Below are 24,877 nucleotides of genomic sequence, written 5' to 3'. Positions count from 1 at the left end.
AAATTCAGAAGACCTTGTTAAACTTTTTTGTGAAGAGGGACATATATTTACCTTCAGTCAATGTACAGGTGTAGAAAACAGGTGTATAATCGTCATGTTTATGGAAGACAAAGTACAAATCGTAATTATTATCGAAAACATTGTCAATACCACTGTACATTTCATTGTATTTTAAGCACAACATGTATAGAAATTACCGTTATTGTATTTTTGTCTTCGGTTATAAAGGTATTGATCTTTTAAGTAACCTGCCCATAGAAGTACTAATAAAAATAGCTGATAATTACAAAGGTTTGATGATTGCTATATATATATATATATATATTATGTACAGTATCATCATGTAACACGATACCTTTGAAAAGTATCAGATACGTCTCTAAAATGGCACATCGTATTATGTACCCGCCGGTAGGTATGTCTTTATGTTTGTGTAAAGGTAAAGGATATTCTTAATTATCATAAATGTCCAAAACATGAGTACACGACTTCCTTGTTAAGTGTTGCCTTCCCTCTTTGTATGCATAGAATAGAGTTATAAAGAAAACCCGTTCTAGACGTGATTTGAAAGATAAAAAGCAGAACTGACATTACTTTATGTTTAGGTAAAATTACTCCTTAATTATCTAACGTATGTGCATAAATAGTATTTTAAATATGTTATATAATTCGTAAACGGCATTCTTTAATTTGCAATAGCCAATTTATTATCAAAATACATTTCTGATTAGGATAATCAAAAATTTTAAAGTGATCATTATATGCTATATATATTTACAACGGCAAAAAGCATACAACAGAAACCATTGATTGTCTTGTTATTTTTCAATTAGTGAAAGGCTGCTTGAGTTCAGATAGCATGATTGCGAATAAAACATACATCTTTGAAATGCTATAACACCTGGTCTGAACATCCGTATTCATTTCCAATGGCCTTTCTGTAAATATACCTTTTGTTTTTCTTATTCTGTCCTCTTTGTTACAGTATTGTTTTGTTGTTTACAGGTTACAGGTAAGACAATGCTCATTCGCTTCATCTTCTACCACGTCAGTCTGGGGTGGCTTACCCTAACAAGCAGTTCGTGATTTAACAGCGTAAATGACTGTTGTACAAATTTGGTTCTGGCAACAGAAACCAACCGTTACGTATAAATCTAGATTCTAGATCATTTCATGATACCATATATTGGTGTTAAGTTTTTGTTCTGGAGCATTTCAAGATCACCATATATTGGTGTTAAGTTTTTGTACTAGATCATTTCATGATACCATATATTGGTGTTAAGTTTTTGTTCTAGACCATTTCATGATACCATATATTGGTGTTAAGTTTTTGTACTAGATCATTTCATGATACCATATATTGGTGTTAAGTTTTTGTACTAGATCATTTCATGATACCATATATTGGTGTTAAGTTTTTGTACTAGATCATTTCAAGATCACCGTATATTGGTGTTAAGGTTTTGTACAAGACCATTTCATGATACCATATATTAGTGTTAAGTTTTTGTTGTGAGTCATTTCAAGATCACCGTACATACCAGTATACATCTACCGATATACTCATTAGGATCCATACGGTAGATATACCACAGGTACACTGGTGTAGTGAAGAACAGTATGCACAATGAACGCGTACCTAACGGTTTATACTTATATATAGGTGTTATATACTTAAATGCTGAAGTGACCCGACTGAAATTTCATCCGATTATTGTGTCATTTTAAATCTAACCCGTCGAGCTTCAACGAATTTCAATAGAGATTTTGTACCTCAATATTCCTACTCAGGCGACCTCATATAGGCATATATAGAACCATATATCTCGCTAGTACTTATCTATATTCGGCCCAATCTACGGAAAGCACAGACATCATCAATAGTTACATTGACAATATAACCGATTTGTTGTTCTAGAGAGCCTCGCTGTTCAAACATAATACCTATAACAGCTTTTAAAATAGTCTATTGTAGTTAAATCCTTTGAAGCGGCAGCCATGTTGGAATTTGTGCGTCCTTGGTAACCTGTGGTTGGGCTATAGATAGCGGACAGGTGTCAGTGTTACGGAGTAACAGGAGGGGGTACCATGGTACACCGACTGGAGCTATAACATTACATGAAGATGAATGGAGTTTCAGATGACGGTACGTAATTAATTATACTAATTAATAATCCAATTAAAAGTATACATGTCAAAATAATTTGTTTCACAACCGAGCGGATCTTTAACGCTAAGAGGGTTTATCATAACGGATGAAGATGAATGGTGTTTTAGATACAAGTTAACAGTGATTATATTATCTCATTCATTAATATACTCATAATATTTATGAATTCATTACAAATATTTATGTAAAGTTATATTGGTGAACGGGTGAAATCATATAGCCGTATTGAAACGTGTTTTAAAGATGATACACAGAATTATAATTAATTGGTTTTGCAATTATACGGTATCTATTTCAAATAAAAACCTAATTTGATTTGAATATCCCTTGTACTTGACGAATGTACCTTAACATTAACGACTGAATATCAACGTAAAGAAATCTCTCCAGATACATTAAGCAGTATGTTTAAACATACACATTATATATAATAACATAATGTACTTTTAAGTAAACTTTTAATATACATCGTTGAAAAGAAATAAATCTAACTTAAAGTATTTCCTCAAGGTAGATAGTTTGAGATATACGTAACGTGGGACGATTTTTAAAGTGAAGCGTTTGCGGTATTTTAATCACATATAACACCCTTGGCAGGACGCGTTTGGTCTATCTAATGATACTTTGTGAGAAGATCCATTTGTAATAATGCACTATATTTCAAAACCAATTTTAAACAGACTATGAACAAATGTCAATTATTTGAGGGATGTATATCTTGCCGTTTTACTAATGTAATTTAATATGTGTATTAAGTTTCTGAATTGAAAACTAGATAGATGAGGATGTATTGCAAATTGGAGGCAAGTTATGAATACAGTATAGATCCACATGAGGACCATTGAAAAAGAACGAATGATATTAGGACCAGGTGTTCTACAGTAGTAGGCGTCTTCTATTCCACCCACTATGGGAATGTAGGTTTAAATGCAGGTTATGTCATATCCTCAAAATGAGAACCTGTGGCCACCAGGAATATCAAGAGCATTGAGAACTTCTAACTTAATATCACACAAACTGATTACACATTCTTCATTTATATTTTAGCGTTAGTTACAACATGTATGCATTTAATCCAAACAAGCAAGATTAACCGTTTTGTATATTTTTATGTGCAAATAAGAAAAAAATGGATAATTTCTCGAGATGGCGAGAAATTTAGAAATTGTCATAGAAATATAAAGTGTCGATGACAATGTAGAGGAAATGGTAGAGGATACGATACGGAATACAATGTTTCATGTCAAATCCTCAGGGTGTATTAAAATGAGTTCATCCATCACATATTGTGTGTTTAGTTACATAAGTTCATTATTATAATGGCTAGACCCGTATACAAACATGCCATTTCGTGGTAAGTATTGAAATGATGTAATTCGATAATAAAACTACTAAACAATCCTATTATAGATTGATTTAGAACCGTACATGACAATTTAGCGCTGTACACAGCTAGTCTGGCCTTCTGATCAGTCACATTTAAAGGGGCAATACTAAACTACGCAAACATACGTTATTGTATATCTCTATTGACAATACCTCCGAGCGTGCAGGAAGAGCACTTATAGAAATCGAGTATATTGACAAATGTAACACAGACCAAATTCAACATGACAGACGAGGAATTTCTCATCTAAAACGATCTCTTCAACGCGTAACAAATATCTTTTGGTCGATGTCTGTTATTTGATGAAATCCAAACTTTAAACTCCAACATGTTATGAATTGTACCATTGTCAACATCCACACAGTTTAGTTTCCACAAAAGGTGAGCCACTGGTCGAAAACCCCCAGATCAACAGCTCATAGAATCTGATGTTGACCTTTCTCCATTATTAGTTAAGTGGTGTATTGAATAGGAGTTTGTTTGTGGATATAATGTCCAGTCATCTTTGAAATTAATCTCCTGTCTGTAGTATATGAATCGATGATAAAGTGTATACAGATCAGATGCTACCGTAAAACTGTAATAAACTCCCGTATCTTTAAAATGGATTTTCCCTCTCCAGTAATCAATGATTACAACTCACCGGAAACCGGTAATAAAGCAAATGTTATTGATTTTACCAACATTTTAATGAAGTAAACATGATAGCTGATGTGCTCCCATAAATATTAATGATAAACAAATCGATGATGACTCAGAAATCATAAAAAAAAATTTCCCCTGTATTTTACATATACACTGTATAGTAATGAATGCTAATTGTTATTGATGTATCACCGTAAAACCGATACAATACCTCTGTCCCTTTCGTTTGCTGTCCTGTATTGATAACATAATGATTATAGGTGGTCATCACGATGAAAAATGGTGACAAATTGAACAGGAACAATTCTCTTGTCGTTGTTGATGAGAAGTGCCCTTCCGGAGTATTGCATAGTGTCGTTGTAGTGTCCTTCCGGAGTATTGTATAGTGTCGTTGTAGCGCCCTTCCGGTGTATTGCATAGTGTCGTTGTAGCGCCCTTCCGGAGTAATCTATAGTGTAATTGTTGCGCCCTTCCGAAGTATTGCATAGTGTAATTGGTGCGACCTTCCGGGGTATTGCATACTGTCGATGTTGCGACCTTCCGGAGTATTGCATAGTGTCGTTGTAGTGTCCTTCCGGAGTATTGTATAGTGTCGTTGTAGTGCCCTTCCGGAGTATTGCATAGTGTCGTTGTAGTGTCCTTCCGGAGTATTGTATAGTGTCGTTGTAGTGCCCTTCCGGAGTATTGCATAGTGTCGTTGTAGTATCCTTCCGGAGTATTGCATAGTGTCGTTGTAGTGTCCTTCCGGAGTATTGTATAGTGTCGTTGTAGTGCCCTTCCGGAGTATTGCATAGTGTCATTGTAGCGCCCTTCCGGAGTATTGCATAGTGTCATTGTAGTGCCCTTCCGGAGTATTGCATAGTGTCGTTGTAGCGCCCTTCCGGAGTATTGCATAGTGTCATTGTAGCGCCCTTCCGGAGTATTGCATAGTGTCGTTGTAGCGCCCTTCCGGAGTATTGCATAGTGTCGTTGTAGCGCCCTTCCGGAGTATTGCATAGTGTCGTGAAAATCCATTTTTATTATAATGATCACATATGTATGCGTTTGTTATTATGACAAATTATACCGAAACCAACTTGTAAATACTTTTTAAAAACCATGAGCAATGGACTCCATACGGTTTATGTTAACACTTATGAAAACAGCACCGACAGATATTGAATACATATTTGCGGTTTCCCAGACTTGACGTTTGAATACAAATAACTACAGTGTATTATATACATTTTGATTTAATTTTCCTCGCGGACGCCGTTCTATGGTGGTGGGATTTACATATTATAATTGATCTTAAACTTATGTTTACTTAATAAATTCAGGTAGTGTTCAGAGCTGAATGAGAAAATTACCGTAACACGGTAACTATAAATCTGTACTTTAATGAAGATAGAACTATATGAAGGAAGAGTATATCATTCAATGTTTAGTGTCGAATATAACTTTTCCTTATTTTTTCTCAACCGTAAACAAAATCGTAATATCAACTTAAGTATTAAAACCACGAACAAATCATGCTTACATTTGAACCAATGGTTAGAGCAAGGAGAATAAAAGCACATGTTCCGGAAGGATAAGCGTCTTTTGCTTCATTAAAGACACATGTCAAGCAAATTAAGACCAAATATGTTGAGGAAATACACCAAAAATCTTTATACAAAATCAACTACTACTAGTTTCAAACATGTTGACATTTATTTCTCTCCGTTATCTCAGCTCCAACGACGAATACCGATAACATGTAATGTAATAAATTCGAAACCTTTACGTTTCTGAATTAGAAATAGTCTGTTCATTTAAATAAAGCTGACAAAAGCTGCACAATTATAAAATGTTATCAGTGCAGTGGAATGGTTTTCGCAGCTGATCAATAGAAGTCTGCTGTAGTTCTGATAAAATGTTTACATACGTATGTGAATTAGTTTACCCTATTGACTTTAAGGCGAAAAGATATCGATAAAATGTCTAAAGAACTGTACAGGTATATAGGCACCGAGCGGATACCTTATCGTGGTTTTCATATTTAAACTGCAGTTCGTATATAGCCTGCACAGATACAGTGGCCAAATATGGTATAAACAAAGCCTCGAATCATGGATATAATGCATATCAAGCAGTAGGGGAAGTGGATATTGTTTGAAGGTTATTGTCAGTTTGTCGAGATCTACGTAGTCGAGAAAGGATAACGACATATGGATAACAAAAATATTTCCTGTGCAGACAAACGTGTTGGGATGCTTCCTGATAAACTGCAAACAGACACGTTGTCCGTGCCTGATGTGGTAAATGGCGTTTTTGGAAGTTGTAAGTAAATTGTTTGACACATTCCCCTTCTATATGTTTATCTGTATACGTAGAGCAGTGTTCCATGTATCTGTTAAACGGATTATTATGTGGGCGGTATGTTGTATTTACGGTTGGTAAGGGGCCTCCTTGAAAACATGAGATCGTTTATCAAAGCTGGAATATTGAATAAACAATATACCACCATAGAAATATAGTTACTTGATTATCCCGATGTCCAGCTTATTACCATGACATATGTTCAATTATTTAAAAAACAACAACACTATAGTTTATTTATCTGTTCAATGAAAATGCATTAATAGGACTGATTCCTGTTCTTCATGTCCTTTTTCAGACAACTCCATCTGTCATAATTTTTCAATTTTATTCCCATGACTTTGAAGGCACTTTTATTCCTTGAACAATCCATTTTGATATTTGTCCCATTCGTTTCCTTTTCCTTTTCAACTGTTGCGTAATATTAAGAAAAATGATGATTCAAACATTACTGCTCGTGATGTATATATATGAACTGTTTCATTTTCATCGATTTTAGAATAGTATGTTAGCAATACAAGTCCCTGTTCAGCAAACTTGCTTGGAATTAAATATAGAGAGTTCGGCATTGTTTCCAACAGTATAACATACGCACACACCAAGCCCACGTTGGCCTCTAAATAACTGTTGATAGGCTATAAAGCAATATAAAAAGTCTACATCGACTGGGACTGTGAAGGATGTGTATTACTGAAGGGAGGCCTATAAAAACCGACCAAATAAAACCCCTTTGATAAATACAATATGTAATTTCATGAAATGTAGATCATTATTGTTTTACTAACGGGTAAATACCCGAGTTATATCAATGAGTTACCGTACTAGTGCGATAGTGTACCTCTGTAGTATTACCGTAGTTAGTCCAGAGAAACTCCTATACTAGATTACTGCTACCATCCTATATGTCACAACAGATGGGCACTTATGACCATTAAGACACGTGTAAGACACGTATAAGACATATTAGACACACATATAAGACATATAAGCTAGCAAGCATGAAATCGTCTATAAATTAACACAGATTTTCTATCTCCAGGGTCTGAAGTTCTAAAGCATATGGAAGAATATGTTTCAGACAATATTTCATCTTATTCAGATACATGATCTGAATTTGCCACAAGGGAATTATTGATTTGCTGATTTGTTCCACTTGTCTTTGTTATCCCATATGTAACACTATGTTTTAGTGGTTAAGCCATGTTTACTATTACACAAGATAAAAGTTCATTTACAATATGTTTGCTATTTCAGTGTTTAATTCTGTGTAACCTTGGAGTAGTATTGATGTTACATTGGAATGATTTCATGATTCGTACTGGACCGATAACAGTAGCATTCACATCAGGTGAAACGTTTTAGGTCAATAAAGTTTTATTCATCTATATACAAATACAATACAGCCTGGTTTGGTAAACTTTAACAATTCACATTGTATATATCATAACATACCACAGCCACTATATATGTAAATATATTTGTTAGAGTGAGGTAAGAACAGGACGTTTCATTGTCATGTAATTCAATTTATTCTCAGTACAACAAATCTGAAAAAGGCAGCCATATCTAACGTCTCAATGATATTTCAGGGGTCCTGGTGTCACTACAACTTAAACAGGACGGGGTGGTGTCCGAAATATAAAGATGAACAAACTCACACATATCTATGCGACTTTCCATTCATCAGTTGTAATACGGATTAAATCAAGGACTCTTGATCTTCTTCCTTTCAGTATTCTAGTAATTGTACAGATTGACAATGAAACAACAGTTCTAGCACTTAACCATTGTCTTCCATCATACAAACTATCAGATAAAAAAAACCCTCATAGTTCGTATTGGTAATGCCGAAACGAATTACAGAAGCATTATGTGCATATGATAAAGTCGTTCTTATTGATGGGGTAATGCAATATTCAATGTCAGGATTTTCTACATTGTTCAGTATTCAAACTTGATCTCTCCCTCACAGCTGATGACATGTATGTCAATAGTATATTTTTAAACCAAGCTCATGTAAATACACATATTAATGTGCTTGTTTATCAATAATTCTTCAATGTATATGGGAGCATCGTTATTTTAAAGCGTTGTTTGACAACAAAGGATGAAAGAGTCTAAAACCCTTTGATGTGAAATAAAACCTAGAAATTAAAAGGGTATTCTCACAATGGTTAGTAGTTTAATTCCAAATTTGAATGTGGAAAGCGTGGAAAACTTTATGTACGATTTCATTAAACACTTTCCAACAAAACATGGTCCGAATTTCTGAGTTGAAATGTTTTAAATCATTTCAATTTTCAACGACTGGTTTGCCTTAAGCAAATTCGCTGAGTATTGTATTCAACTGTTTGATGTTTTGACTTTTATGATTCCACGGTTCAGTTTGTTCATTTATGTCTTTATGTGATCAAATATACCATGACCTCTATCCCTTCTTCATATACATGTAATCCCCATTTTCAACATGACCTAAATCAGAGAACATGCTTTGAGTCGGGAACATTTCGTACAGAGGCCTAATTTGACTTGTAAATATTGTAAAGATTTGTATGGATGTGTATTATGGGAAGCTAATATAGCATGTACACCCAAAAGGTATGAGTTGCAAAAATATATAATTAAATGAATTCATGTGAGAAAGCTTATAGACAAAGATGTGTAATACGTGTTTGGTACATAATAACATGTAACATCCAACACAATACAGGATTATAAGAGATATTTTACCGCATTTTGAGATATCTTAAAACAAATCAATATGTACAATAAATCAGTATATTTACTTTACTATAATACAATTTCGGCGCACCTCTTGGGAATAATTGACAAATTTACATGAAATATTTTGGAACTTGTATAGACATGTAGAAATTCAAAGCATTGTCAGCCTGATAAACTCAATCAAGTGTACATCATAATTGTATGGGTTACATTTCACATATTATATATTAAGATAATCAATCTCTTTTTATCATTGTATTAACTGATGGATCCGATACCTGTTTAAGTCTACGTAGACATGATATATATACGGTATATAAACAGAGGACGCTTACTCCCCCGGAAGACGAGGTCTTTACTTTTTCAAGGGTCTCCATGCAACTCTATATTCTTGTCGTATTTTGCCCTCGTTGTGTTGATTTGTGATAGAATCACGTTTTCGGTTTAACACACAACATTTGTATACATTTTATATCTTAGCAAGCTTTGAAGTATACCTGTGTTCATCCCACACACAAAGAATGTTAATGTTTAAGTGCAAATAGTAAGACTCTTAGTACAACATTTGATCCCATAAAGCCTTAACGTCATCGACTATACTTTGATTTGTCTGATACCACAGGTCAGCTAATACAGGTGGTATTTAAAAAGTATCTCATTCAGGCAAAATTTCATGGATGTTTAAGAATGTTTGTAATCCCAGGAAGCTATCGGTTATATGTGTCTTTATCAAAGTAGACATTTATTGATCAGAGTAATCCTCAAAAAGGCAGCGATTTAGATAAACTACCAGGAGAAGTGACCAAAATTTGTCAACAAAGCGAAGGAATTTTATCAATATATGAGCACTATGTCATCAAATAATGAGGACTATTATTATCATATTCAAGGCAATTTTGCCATCGATAGGCGCACGTTGATTTCGTGATATTTTCTATATTGATTAGGTTAAGTTACAGTCACAAGGCAGACCTTATAGAACATTAGGTAGTACAAAAATGTTAGACTGTTCGTCAGGACGATATAAAACGTTTTTCACAAGAAAAAATAGGTTTAACATGAATACGAGCGGCATATTCCATTTAGTTTATAACTGCAGGGGCTAGCAAATGTATTACAATGCTTTCACTATACAATGATTGACAAAATGGCAATCACTTCACTACCAAGTCAATAGCGTGACGTCATCTCTTTATGACGTCACAAAAATCCCGTTAAACATTTGTAGTCTACTTTGTAGTTGTTTTATGGTATATCATCGGCGTACTACTTGTTAGGAATGATTTATCTCCTTTTAGATCTGTCTGTCAGAACACTAACAATAGGGTCGCCATGTCTCATACCCTACCTTAGCCCGTTATCTGATACATATTGGGGTCGATACGTATACCTAGCGTTAATTACAGATCGATAACAGGAAGGTTTATAAGTCAGCGGTAGGTATCTCACTCAGATACAGAGATACGATTTATTAGTTTGTATACATACATGTTTTATATGTTTATCCCACCAGGGAGTCCAAATCGATATCGGACCATCATACATATACTTAGATAATACCGATCAAAATGACATGTTTATTTTTCCCCTTCGGAAAGATTAAACAATGATTCATTGTAGGCGAGACATGTTCTTTTATTTATTCTGGATATGCATGTATTTATTAATGATCAATTGTAGGCCTAGCAATTAAGAATTTTTTGAATGATCATTTTACAAAATCGTCTTTTCCCTGACACGTACGATAGGTTGACAGCACGAACTGGTTTGATCACATCTGTATGCCCTTTGATACGGCGACTAAAGAAGTGATCATATGTCAGTTTTAGCCTGAAACTCTTTAATTAGTTGGTTGATGGTTTAACGTCTCATTTCACGGCCATAGGCATGTGCTCTGGTGGCACGAGGGGTTAGCCTCTATCCCCCTCTGGAGAGATAGTTGTCGTTTCCATCCAGTACGTTCACAGTGCCAGACAGTTCAATAGGCACGACTGGATCTTCTTTTTTTTCTCGCATCAAGCACCGCATGCGTCTTGGATTAGTCACAGATGGTACCTCCTTATATATTTTGATCTGCTACTAGAGTTATTTCCTTCTTTAAAATACTTCAAGACGCTGTAACGAAAGAGTGCCAGGGTCATAAGTACGGCATTAATAAAATAATTTACCCATTAGGGAACCATTCATTTAACGACGCCTGAACAGTCTTTAAATGCAACTCGTGCAGGAGCGGAAAAGAATATCATTTGTTTCTTTGCCTTTTGTTTTCCTCCTACAGTGTCCTCTGGACACAAGTTTCCAAATGACCCTGACTGAGTTAACATAAATAAAAAAAATAAAAAAACCTCTGTCCTATACGCTATAACTGCCTCGCGGTCCGCCTTCGCAGAGTTGTATATCAAAAGTAATGTATTACATGTTTCCAAGACAAGTTGACTAGGTACAACATAAATAGCCTAGGATTGGTCGACATAGTATATGTGCCATTCAATACCATGTACGTGGTGCAGACTCAACCTGTTCAACAGAATAACTTACACTCCAACATCTGTTTATTTTACTGTCTGAGTGAACCCTGTCGAGAAATGTTCTGGTGATTTTCAAACTTAATAGCATGACTATGTCAGATTGGTAAATCAGGTTATAAAACGTTCAACTTAATCGTAAGTTAAATCAGTTTTGGTAAGTATAGGATAACAAGATATATTTTAAATGACAATATATTAAACAAAAGTTTGATAAAAATATAGAAATACCATTGTGCTAATTCACAATCTTTTACAATGTAAGTAGTTAACTATTTGTGTGGCTATTGTTTGAAAATATTACCATACTGCATTGTGCACTATTGTTCTTATGATTTAACTCAAATATAATGCACAACAATTATTAAATATGTTTATGATATCAACTGATGGACAAGCCTATTTTTTTTTATGATAATAATTTGCCAAATTATGTACTACACGTGTTTATGGCATACCTACCCCTTGAATATTCACGTAGGATCAATGTTATGTAGTGTCGTGATAATGTCTGTTGTTTAGATTTCTGATAAACGATAAATTAATATGTCTGATGATTTATATTATTACCCGTTGAAGATCTGAGCATACTATTGATATCCCACGCTTTTTATACTAAATATCTATAACCTCTTAACCTTAACTGTGCAGAGAGATATTTTGACATGGTGGATATTAAATTCAGTTTTCTTGTGTAATAAATATCCACTGTGTACGCGTCTGTAGGGTGTTTGGTGTACAAGGTGGTATACATTCTAAGGCGATTCAGCTTTTGACATTTTCAAGGTTGATTAAATATGAACTAGATAATAAATCAATATAATCAATTGCTACCTCTATGAGACACAATTTACCGCTTGATTGCTTGACAAAGTCTACATGGATCTATAGAGCGATAATCCATTTTAGCGATAACCCGATTATCCAGGATTAAGTGGGATTAAGTAGATTACACAGCTTTATAGGTGTTTAGAAGTTATGAATGCAACGCTTCAGGCTAAAGACTTTTATAATAACATTAGAAAATACACGGGTAATCAGCGTTAATATAATTAAGCGGTTTAATAAGAGAATAGCAGCTGTGTGTATTGTGACTGAAATATATACCATAGCTTAACAATATATCATTGGTAACCATATCCAAATATGCATATGAACAATCGGTAAGAAATTCAATTTCTTATGCATTTTATGCTTATCGTGTAAAAATAAAGGGACTTTCTAACATTATCAACGTATATTTGTAGTACGTTCGTAAACTCATAAGAAATACGATTTAAACATACTTGAAACCTATTCTATATTTGTATATTACACCAAATTGAGTTTCTTAAATTTCCTTTGTAGCACTTTCATATTTGGTGGCCAATTGATTGGCTCTTTGATTGTCTATGATTAGCATGATTAAACTGCTCAGTCATCATCACCTATCATTGGTCGTTTTTTGGTTATCCTTGGTTAGCATACTTACTACTAAGTACAACATTTGTCGGTTCTAATGTGTAACATTTGATTGGTCAGATCCAGGCCCATGGTCGCCTTTCATTGGCCGCTTTTTGGTAATCTCTGACAAAAAGATAAAAACAAAAAACAAAAAACACACAACAACACTTATTTAGAAATTGTATAAATTTTGGCTCAGCGTCTTAAAATGTATTCAATATTTTCTCTAAGACATCATATCGTGTCAGGCAATCATAAATCAAAATATGAAGAAAAAGATAGTAATTGTTTAAACAACCTTCCTGCGGTCTATATAGCGATCATTATAATGACAAGATACATCGCTGCATTACACATTCTACAAACAATGCGGAGGTATATTCCCCCTGGAAAATGTCAAGTTGAATGAGCAATGGCATTACTATTGTCATGTTGATAAATTCATTCCATTTGAAAATATCACTGATAAATGATCAAGTCAATGAGTCCTAGCAAAATAAAAATATATTGGTATGATGAAATTTACTAATCTATCTATAACTACAAATCTTCATTTCCAAATCTATCGTTTCTTCAGGTTAAATCCATAGTATCAACACAGTATAAATATCTTTCAGAGATTAATTTTACGAACTGTCTGGATGTGTATTACCGTCAGGTCAAATTCTATGAGGGGTTCTTAAACTCCGACCTATATAATCCCCATGAACCGCGTTCTGTTATTCAGATAGCTTGTTGAGAACAATACCCCTTTATTCAGTACCAATGACGAGTTAAATTGAAATACTTGTTTTGCCCTATTGAACAACGTGTTGTACTGTTAACACGCAGTTTATAATATCGATTTAAATGTCCTAAAGTTTATACCTTGTTATCAATACATCACAAATAAATAAAAAAGTGGTGATAATATGTACATGTATTATTATATGCTTTATGTTGTTGTTTTTTTGAATAATAGAAAATAAACAAGAAATATGTTTAAAAAAGATAAACGGCATAGTTTTAATGCTGGTGGTTATAATGTAAAACTGCTGGTGAAATAAATGCGTTTCAGCACGGATGCCAAACTTATATCAGTTTGAATCATTTTTTGGTGATAATAAGATTGCATTTGAATCAGGAATATAATTTTATTAATGTGTCATTTGAAAGGATACATCCAGCTTGCATTCAATCTTAACTTTGTTTCGTTTTTTACTGCATATCTGCATTTTACATTTACCGCTTCATTGACCAATCACATACTTCATCTTGACCAGTAACGTCACATGTTGCGTCATTTCCGGGACCAAAAGAATATTAAACGGCTATGCCGAAAAAAAGAGAAAAAAATATGAGTAAGAAGTATTTAAAGAGCAACTGAAACTTCATAAAACACATGCAAAATTACACAACTAAAATGTCCTCCTCCAGTTAATTTAAACATGTTGTCATAGACATATCAACAAGCATCGGACACGTTTGACGTTATATCGTATTAGGAAATATTTCAAAATAAGGTCATGATGTCGACCATGAAAATGTCCAAATGGTCTTAATCGACCTACATCTCTCGAAATAGGTCACGGAAATCATGATAATGGAAACAATGCCGCGAATATCGAATCAACTGAGTTATAGAAACACCGTAAGTAGGGACACACGTACTGTTGCTTTTTAGTAATTGGAAAATTAACAATCGGGGAATATATCCTCAACGTATTATACAACTTAATCCCTGTTGGTTACGTTGTGAGAAAAGATCGAGATAAGCGGCTGATGTTGAAGTGTCTGTAATGTCTTCTTGATTAAATGTTCCACAGGAAATACCTGATAAACATGGTCAATATTTTTTTCTTTTATTTAAAGACAACACATCAATATTATAGCTATAGCTGATATTTAAGGACTTTGCAAGGTCTCTGTTACCTATTCTGATAAGCCTTTCAATATCAGCCTCGTATGAAAACGAGTCAGCAAACAAACGGACACAGTTTTCCATAGGTATACATGTACCTATAGTCTGCTGAACGAAAATAGCTTTTTATGAGGAGTTGGTAAGGTAATTTACCAGGGATGAACTGTATTTCATTTTTTATGACAGATCATCTTCTAATGAAATTCAGGTAATCATTGAATTGTCTCGGTTCCTTGGTAAATATTGTAGTTGGTTAATGAATAATACAGAAAATCTTCCTGTGGTACACGCAGATTTACCCTGCTCATTCTTTGAATCAAGTATCATTCTTTTGTAGTTCTTATTATGGCTGCAGTCTATGTATGCTTTCCTGCAGTCTACCCCTCTCTACCAAACACAAGAATTTCAGTCTGTCCACAAAGCTAATGCATAAAAGATTACTAAGGACCATTGAACACATAGTCTAATCCACAGAGCACTGTTTGCATTAAACACATCATGTATATAATCTGAACTACACTCGGCTCCATCAAATATTTACCTTTGGTCAATACGACGGAAGTTAAGGAGTTAAAGTAACCACTACTAAACGTAAACGAGGTCCTCAGCCCTGACGGTTGGAGTATGATGACACTTCACTTTTGTTTACAGCTTGTCAGAGACAATCCTGTATACAGACATATACCTGTTCTTCTACTTGTAATGTAACCACCAACCAGTGTAACTGTGTCCAGAGACCAAATCAATGAATTAGAACGAGCGAATGAACAGACGGACGGCCTGACTGACGGATGAATTATGGTTTGGCACAAGAATATTTTTATCCCCGTACAATAGAAATTGTATATAAAAAATAGGTTACTATTTGTAAACGAACATTGGTCTGACTCTGACAAAGAAAATTAATATATTGTAAATCACAAATGGGTTACCATGGCAACGTGTTCTATTATTACATTACTGTTTGTACCGTTATATATATATTTTCGTCTTAAATCATTGGAACGTGTGACGTGTAACGTGTCATTATTTCCTGTGATATAGCGTTTGACACTTACGATAACGACATTGAAATTTGCAACAAGCCAAAAAGAAACTAACAGCAATGACAGTTTCTTTTTGCAAACTATTACAGGTTCGGAATGTCACTTCCGGTACCGTCATCTTGATGACGTCATTGAGAGTGACCAGACGCACCAGAAGCGGGCGACATTAGAGGCACCACTCCGGTACAAACATCTCGCAGGGGAGGAGAGGACGACGGTGGAAAAGTTATTGATGGGTGGTCTCCCCCTGGCAGACGTCCCCGAACCCTCTCCGAAAATTGTCAGACTCTACGTCAGTTCCGCCGGATATGGTAATTATATTTAGAATGAAAAGATATTTACAATAAAATCATTTACTGAGTTTGGTACCACTACCGTACGAACATCGTAAACATATAATTGTACAAGAGGTTACTGGTATTCGTATAGATATTCAATATTCTTAATTAAATTCTTACACCAAAAATTGAATTGTGATTTCCTAAAAAAAAAATTCATTTTACCTTTCAAAAAAAAAAATATACTTAACACATCAAAACAAATAACCACAATCAGGTACTTCGTATAAAATACACTAGATATTTAATGATTAGATGGATCTTAAAGACAAAGTATTACTATGATTAATTATGTAAAGATGGTAATGAGAAAAGTAAATATTGCATAAACGATAAATGTTTATCATTGTTACAGATACGGAGGCTGAGAGGACGGCGTTCATGTTACATGTGTATCCGGACATGCGCGAATATTGTAGGGACCAGCATGGCATTGACTTTCAGGTAAAATCATTTCCGGTTTGATATAATTTATAGAATTATAGACCAATCTATCGAAATATAGTCTTCAATGTTGCACTATTAGATATTAATATTCTAAGTATGACGTTTATATCCTACATAGGCTGTTGACCTTAAGTGGGGCGCTAAGACAGAAGGCGTTGTTCCCATGCCAACTGAACAGATGTGTCTCCGTGAAATTCGTCGATGCCGTGAATTATCCATGGGACCAGTCTTTCTGGTATGTAATCTCACCTAATTGACAAATGCTACATATATCTGAGAGTTTTGCCATATAATGTGTTTAATGGTATATACTGTATATATCTATATTAACTCGTAATTTGAAACAAAATGTGTTATCTTCAAATGACATGATCATCAACTTGCAAAGAAACATATTTTTAATCGTTTTATAAATCATACTATTTGAAAAACTGATATATTAAAAAAAAATAATCACCGATAAAAAAGATATAACAAAGTATTGATCAATGTGAATTATTGCGTCTTTTTTTGTAAAATTGTCAGAATATTTAGATGTTGCGTAGTTTTTACTTTTAGATTAATAGTACAGGTTTATCATATTCTTTGAAGGGTTTGCTTGGACAAAAGCACAGACGTTACATTCCTCCCGATGAGATACCTGGGTCAGAGTTCGAAAGAATTTACGAGGCTTTGGTCAATAATGGCCATGACGTCACTCCGTTGGAGACGTACTACAAAGAGGACACAAACGTCACGCCAATATTACGTCGTTTGACAGAGCCCATTGACATGATGGGTAAGTTTATTATCAAAAACCGTTTAAATACTGCATAACGGACAAGGCTGTTGCAATTCACAATATTGATTTTTATAGAGAAAATATTGTGCTACTGAAGCACTCACATAGATCGAATCCCAGGACCAATGTATGGAGAAATACATGTAACTTCGCTTTTTTCAACATCAGTTCAACATCAGTGAAGATGTTGATAATTGGATAGTACCCTCTCACTCATCCAATATAATTTACAAACACTAATGCATTTTAATCATATGTTGATGTAGAAGAAATTGCGCAGTTATTTTTACGTGTTTGAAGATGTCAGTTGTCGTTTACGCTTTTTTTATGAAAAAAAATGGATGTGACAATAAACATCAGAAGGACGCCATTGTGATCATACTATTTTCTTTTCATGAAGGTTGTGTCATCCAATCAAACAGCGACACCTTGGCCAAGTTACAACATCTGCTAGCAACAGGAGCCGATCTATGTCTAAAGGAAACATCCATAAATGAGACCGATTACCAGAAATACCAGGCTTCAGGTACTACATCAAACCTAATTTTTGTAGTAATTAAAAACGAGCTATCACAGTTATTTTTTAGACAATTTCATTAAGACTGAATTATATATTACTGTACATTTGTATTTCTATTTTTCAGACTTGCACATGGAAGGACTCTACGAGCTTTCACCAGAATCCAGAGCAGATAAAAGTTTAATTTATATTCGAGAATTCACAAATACGGACAAGCTTCAGAGCGACAGTGTCAAAAGCGATTACATTGATTTCAATCCGATAAACCAGAACGTTGATAATACCAGTGTTCAAGAACTGGATGACCTCAAATCCACGCTAAAATTTCTTCTTCCTACTTCGAATATTGATGAGTCAGAAACTGAATGGACTGGGAATGGCTTGAAAAATCCGAAACGAGAAGAATATCTCAAAGCTTTAGCTCGAAAAATGTTCAATTCCGTGAAAACTCTAGTCGACAGGGCCGTAGAGAAACGGAACCCTTTGGTAGAAGACGAACTTTACAACGAAGTATTACAACATCATAATATTGCAACGAAACTGTGTCCAAACTTTCACGGCCGTTCAGACATTCTTGCTGCCGTTAAAGAGTATCTTCTTTCAGAAACAGACCAGCCTTTAGTTATCTGTGGCGGGGCCGGGAGTGGAAAGTCATCAGTCATGGCAAAAATAGCTTTAGACATTAACGTGGCAATACAGAACAACGATCTAGCAATGAGAACTTCAATTGTCTGTAGGTTTTTAGGGAAAACACAGAAATCACTTTCAGCTCAGCAATTGTTATATTCGGTGTGTCACCAACTTGCTTTTGCAATGGGGAAATACCGTCACGAGGTTCCTAGTGATTACAAGACATTAAAGCTCTACTTCATTGACCTGCTTCAACGTGGCGAGTTTGGGGGCATGATCATCATTCTTTTGGATTCACTTAACGTGTTGTCTACATGTGACAATGGACACAAACTGGAATGGTTGCCGTCTCGTATAGCGGCCAATATCAAAATCGTTGTCACCTCAAGCACGGAAAGTAAGGATACTTTACAACGACTGACGAACAAATGTCCCACAAATATCCATGAATTAAGTCCGTTCAGTTCTACGGATTGTGAGGACATGGTGAAATTATTGATGAACAATCGTGAACTGGCTGTGACGTACAACCAGTGGAAAACGATCAAAGACGCATTTAAGATGTCTACACAACCCCTGTACGTCACATTAGTCTTCAGTGAAGTGTGTCGATGGAGGTCATTCGATGACTCAAATACGACATCATTGGGGTCGTGTGTCGAAGAGATTGTTAACTCCGTGTTGGATCGTCTGGAGCAGAAACATGGTAGAGCTCTGGTATCGACTGTACTAGGATATATTACTGCATCGAAAGCCGGACTCAGCGAGAACGAACTATTCGACATACTTTCCGTCGATGATGTGCTCTTGAACAATCTATATGTCGAATGGCACCCGCCACTTAGACGATTCCTGCCGAGACTATTCACTGCCATCAAACACGAACTAGATGATTACATTGAGGAGAGAGAAATGGACGGCATTTTTGTGATGTTTTGGAAATGCCGCTTGTTTTCATCTGTCGCAGAATGCCGCTATCTCGGAGACGAGACATTCTCACAGCAGATTCACACAAACATTGCCGATTACTACTTAGGAAAGTGGAGTGGGGCGAGAAAAAAACCGTTTCAGTATCCGTCGCTGCTCATGACGAAACGAAAGATTGTAAACGCCGAGAGCGAAGCCTGTCGATTACTTCCAAAACAACCCTATTTATTTGGGACGTCAATTGTGGACGAACGATACAATCTCCGTAAGATGACACAGCTGCCATACAGTCTAATGATGAGTGAACGATACGACGACCTTCGTGAAAAAGCATTATGCAATTTTGATCATCTATACTATCGCATAAAGTCGTCTTCTTTGCAGCAACTGTTGACCGATATCGACATGTTTGAGGACAGACAAACAGCTTTGGTTGGCGACGCTCTCAGAATGTCGGGCTCGGCTCTTGAGATGGATTTAAACACGCTAGGTGTTGAGCTTACTGGACGACTGATTCCACATATCAAGACCTACCCTAACATCAAACAGTTAATACGTCAGTGCGATCTTGCTGAACAGAAGTTCTGTCCGTTAGTGCCAAAATGCCAGATATATAGCGCCCCTGGTGGCCCGCTACAGTACGAATGTGACGTCGGCGGTAATGTGTACTGTCCAGTAGATATTGACGTATTCTCAAGTGAAGATGGCATTTTGCTTACAGCGAAACCTTACTACAGCTCAAGAGTTCGAGTATGGGAATTATCGCGAGGCGATCCACGACCTGACATGATGATGCCAGTCGGGGAAATTCATCCAACAAGAAACGGCAAATATTTAAATGTTTTCCAAAATGATCGCTCGGTTAAAATTTTCAAGTCAGACTGTGGCGAATTGCACGGAGAAGTTGAATATGGGCTAGGCACGATGTCTGACCTGGAAGTATCAAACAAGTACCTAGTATTTGCAATAGAAAAAGGAGCTGGGCCATATGTTATAGATCTCCAACGATGTGCCCTTCTGCACAAGTTCAGCTTTCACACTCACGCGGTCGCAATCAATCCGAACGATACTCATTTAACCTTCAACTCTGGAAGGACGCTCATACTGTACGAGTTACCGCTAATGGAGAGAAAGTGCGTTGCTCAAACAAGTGACGTTCCACAGGATATCATCTTTATCAGCAAGTCTTTGACATGTTTTGTACTCACAAGGAGTAAGATGGTTGAATCAGTTTTCTTTGACATTTTCAATAGGAAATACAATACTAACTGTATCCTCACTGACCTCGAGACGAAGGAGTGTGTCTTATCACACACTGAGAAATACTTACTGGTGAGATCTGCAAAATGTTTGTACCAAGTCGATGTCGACACGGAGAAGATTATCAGGCAGTATCAACAACTTCCTAACGGGATATTTGTAGATCCCTCATCACAATACACTGGTGCTGGGTTTACACCAGAGGATGAACTGATCGTGGCGTCACGTTACACGTATCTAGCAGTTTGGAGCGCACAAAATGGCGAACCACTTCGAGTTCTGCATGCATCCGTATCTTCGATTACAAAGATGTTCACATCCGAGGCGGTCAATAAGTGCGTCAGCCTTTTGGAGGACAATTCCTTCCAGGTTTGGAATCTAGATAATTTAGATTCAGACATTTTCCACTCCAACGAGATCTTTCCAGGTCCCGTCAAAGGTTTGTCAGTCTCATCTGAATGTGGACAGGTAGTCGCCTTCGAAAGCAGAGTTCCGGAGGCGAAAGTGATGACCATGGACGACGGTCGAGTAACAGATATCATCCAACACAGCCTTGAGTCGGAAGACCAGATTAAAGAGGTATCCTTCTCTCAAAACGGTCGGTACATACTTACCCGTGCATATCGAACGTCAGATCAAGATGAAGATGATGCAGAATGGAAGATTTTAAGAGATGATATTATCTGGGACATGTCAGCCAACAGGAAGGTTTATCAGCTACAGAATAACAGATTCGTTGTTTTCAGCAAGAACAGTGAGCTATGTCTGATGGTCGCTTGCCAGAAACACTCACAATTCGACTGGGCAGAAAACGCGTACAACCTTATCCTTCTTCAACCGGACTCGGGAAGCAGCGCATCTCTTGATTTTCCCAAGAACACAGAGTTTGTCTCCACTCCAAAAATTCTAACAACGGACACGACAAATTATTTTATGTGTGTCGTGCAGACATGTATGAAGAAAGAGAGCTCAGAATCATTTATGGAGTCCATCCGCTGGCATGAGATACGTCTTCTCGTCCGAGATCTCTCACAAGCTGGGAATGAATGTATATTTCTGAGAGTTCAAAATGCTTTACCAGAAGCAGATGAAACCTCGCAGTTCCTCGACGCGTTTCCTGTTGAGAACGACAACGTGTTCCTCATCTATGGAAACAATGTGGAGAGCTATACGTTCGATGCTGCGTCAGGAATTATAAGACCACAGAATATTGAAAAAGGTGCATTACTATACAACGTCGAGAAAGAGGTCTGTCTCAAACATATCTCATCCTTCTTGGAACCAAGCACAGACATTAACAACATTCAATTTTCTTCTAGGTTCAGCGTTGTCCTCGATAGCAAGACGAACATCTACAGTGGGTGTAATTATACAACAAGATGTAGATCAGAAACGGAGTTTGCGCCTGGCACTGCATGTTTGGCATTGGACGGAAGGTATGTTGTAGGACTTTCATGCAATCTACGAGAAGTCCTTGTGACACGTTCAAATGACGGGTTTTTGAAGGGTCATATGTTCGTGCATGGCCGGGCAACGTGTTTAAATGTGGGTGCTGATGACAGAACAGTTGCTGTTGGGTGTGAAGACGGACGGGTTTTAATCCTAAGCCTGATCTTGGAACTTTCTGACCCAGTCAGAGATATCATTGAACACTTTCCTAGTCGGTTACATGTACCTGATTCAAGCAGATCTAGTAAGGAACATCTCATCAAAGAGGATATCCGGCGAATGTCGTGTAAGACTCCGGACCTAGTTAGACTGTCAGCGCGGATACAGAGCGCCAGGGCAGAAAGCAGGCGTCCTCCCTCGCGCCAGATGATATCCACTGCAGTAAGAGTAACGAGGCAAACTAGTCAAGTCAGGTCCGAAGCTTGTGTAATTCAGTAGATAAACCGCCTAATAACTGTTGTACACAATTATTATTTATCAAATATTTTATTGCCGTGTTTTTGTCCTTATGTTAAAACTTGAAATGACAACGAATAAGATTTATCATTGCATAATGGATATTTCAAGAAGATAGAAAATAGGCACTACAACATTAAGTACACTTTCAAAAAAAGAAAATGTAATAATTCGTTGATATGTAAGTGCGTTATCTACAGAAATATGCATTCAACCTTATACACTAAACATAGCATATGGGACATTTCTTTTATCGATCAAACTTCTCTGTCTGGATAAAGGTTGATGATCTCACTCAATTACCATAGACAAAAGCTACACGAAACCATCGAGAATCATTCATATATTGCGTGTGGTGTGCCAACTAGTATAAGTTGTATAATACTGTATTAGATTTTCAAATGTCCTTTTAAACTAATCTATAGCTGCATTGTTAAAGGAGAAGGTAAAGGGAGGTAACTGCATTATTCCTTTGTCTTCAAAACGAAATATACGTACACTGCCATCAGTTTGTGTAGATTAAAATGAAGCGTTCTTGTTATAATGGAAATGCTTTATTTAATGCTTCGACTAAAGCATCAGGAGACCTTTTCACGAAAGATTCTTACGATTACGAAGTGGTTTTCACGAAAGCTTATTTTTACTCATACGAAAACTGATACGATCATACTTACGAGTGGGTTATGTGTTCTCGTAGAATTATGATGAATTTAGCACTTAAGATTTTCGTAAGTTCTTTAGTGAAAACCACCATAATCGTAAATTTACTCTAACGATCAAAATTACACTTACGAACTTTCGTGAAAAGGTCCACAGATGACGTAATATTTCATCATAACGTGTTGAAATCATTTGTTAGTTAAAAACGGTTTATGGCTTTTGATGGCGATGTGAATTGAGTTTCGATTTCTTAAAAGCACGACAGCAATAATCATCAAGTCATGTAGTCCAAAGCAAAATGTTTATATGATGTTTCTGTTTACATCACAGATGAGCGACATTTAAATAATATTGTGTATCGTCGTATTAAAAAAGTGTTTTGATCTCAACTATTGACAAATATATAAATTAATTTTAATAAAATGTCTCAGTTCCAGATGTTGTTTCTAAAAATAGGTGTTTGTATTTACAAAGTGGTTGGACATATTGTAGGTAGGGAGTTCAAACTGAACTAAGATTTACACATAACGTCATATACTTATGTATATATACTGTGCCAACAAAGTGCATTTATATGTAAAATTTGATAAAATTCTGTATATACCATGGGGAAACTTGCATTCTCTTTTACATTTTATTAGAAATAAGAAATGTGTAAACACGAACGAAATCAACCACAAATATTCGATGTATTATAAATTGAAAAATTCAAATACACTATGACTACTTGATTCAGACATGTATATTACACCATGGTCGAAATCTTCATCAAATGCTACTCAAATCAGCTGTGATAAATACTTTTTTTTAAAGATGTATTATTGAATATGGTTTTCTGTTAAATGTTAATTAAAAAGAAATATTTGTGTTCCAGCAGTTGTAATTAAAATCATATTGAAAATACGTGTCTTTATATTGTATATTTCCGTACAGTATGGGGAGTCCTGCAAGATCATAAATTTTCGCCAGGATATATTTTCGTTCATGTTGTGGAACTCTGAATCAATGAACTGATACATCAACGAATTTATAAACTGTTATGATTAATGTATGTGGATTTTTTGGTAGAATCAACAGTATTTTTTCCAAAACAACGAATTTTGAGACAATATCTTGACATAGCATTGTCAAAGTTGCCTATCTTCTTACGTCACTGAGGATTCAATTCAACTTAACAACTCTAAGTACTGATAAACATTGACTCTTATATATATCTATTTTCACGC

At 35.7% G+C, this 24,877-nt stretch overlaps 1 protein-coding gene across 1 annotated transcript; it reads left to right on the top strand.

Moving 5' to 3' along the window:
* Positions 1-1,709: 1,709 nt before the first annotated feature.
* Positions 1,710-24,554, top strand: LOC117332126 (NACHT and WD repeat domain-containing protein 2-like). The gene is made up of 7 exons (XM_033891009.1): positions 1,710-2,149; positions 16,273-16,494; positions 16,877-16,965; positions 17,087-17,203; positions 17,560-17,746; positions 18,150-18,275; positions 18,394-24,554. The coding sequence occupies exons 1-7, from the start codon at positions 2,122-2,124 to the stop codon at positions 22,971-22,973; spliced, it is 5,349 nt and encodes a 1,782-aa protein (XP_033746900.1). The 5' UTR covers positions 1,710-2,121; the 3' UTR covers positions 22,974-24,554.
* The last annotated feature ends 323 nt before the right edge of the window (positions 24,555-24,877 follow it).

Source organism: Pecten maximus, chromosome 8 (assembly GCF_902652985.1).
Source record: "Pecten maximus chromosome 8, xPecMax1.1, whole genome shotgun sequence".
NCBI classification, from domain to species: Eukaryota; Metazoa; Mollusca; class Bivalvia; order Pectinida; family Pectinidae; genus Pecten; species Pecten maximus.
Note: the sequence above shows the minus strand (reverse complement) of the source record. Positions and strands in the feature narration are given on the sequence as shown.

Bases quoted from the DNA above. Each gene is read 5' to 3' on its own strand.
- LOC117332126 (XM_033891009.1), top strand. From the start codon at position 2,122: ATGAAGATGAATGGAGTTTCAGATGACG. The intron at 2,150-16,272 runs GTACGTAATTAA...AAACTATTACAG, and splicing joins GAATGGAGTTTCAGATGACG to GTTCGGAATGTCACTTCCGG. The intron at 18,276-18,393 runs GTACTACATCAA...TCTATTTTTCAG, and splicing joins CCAGAAATACCAGGCTTCAG to ACTTGCACATGGAAGGACTC.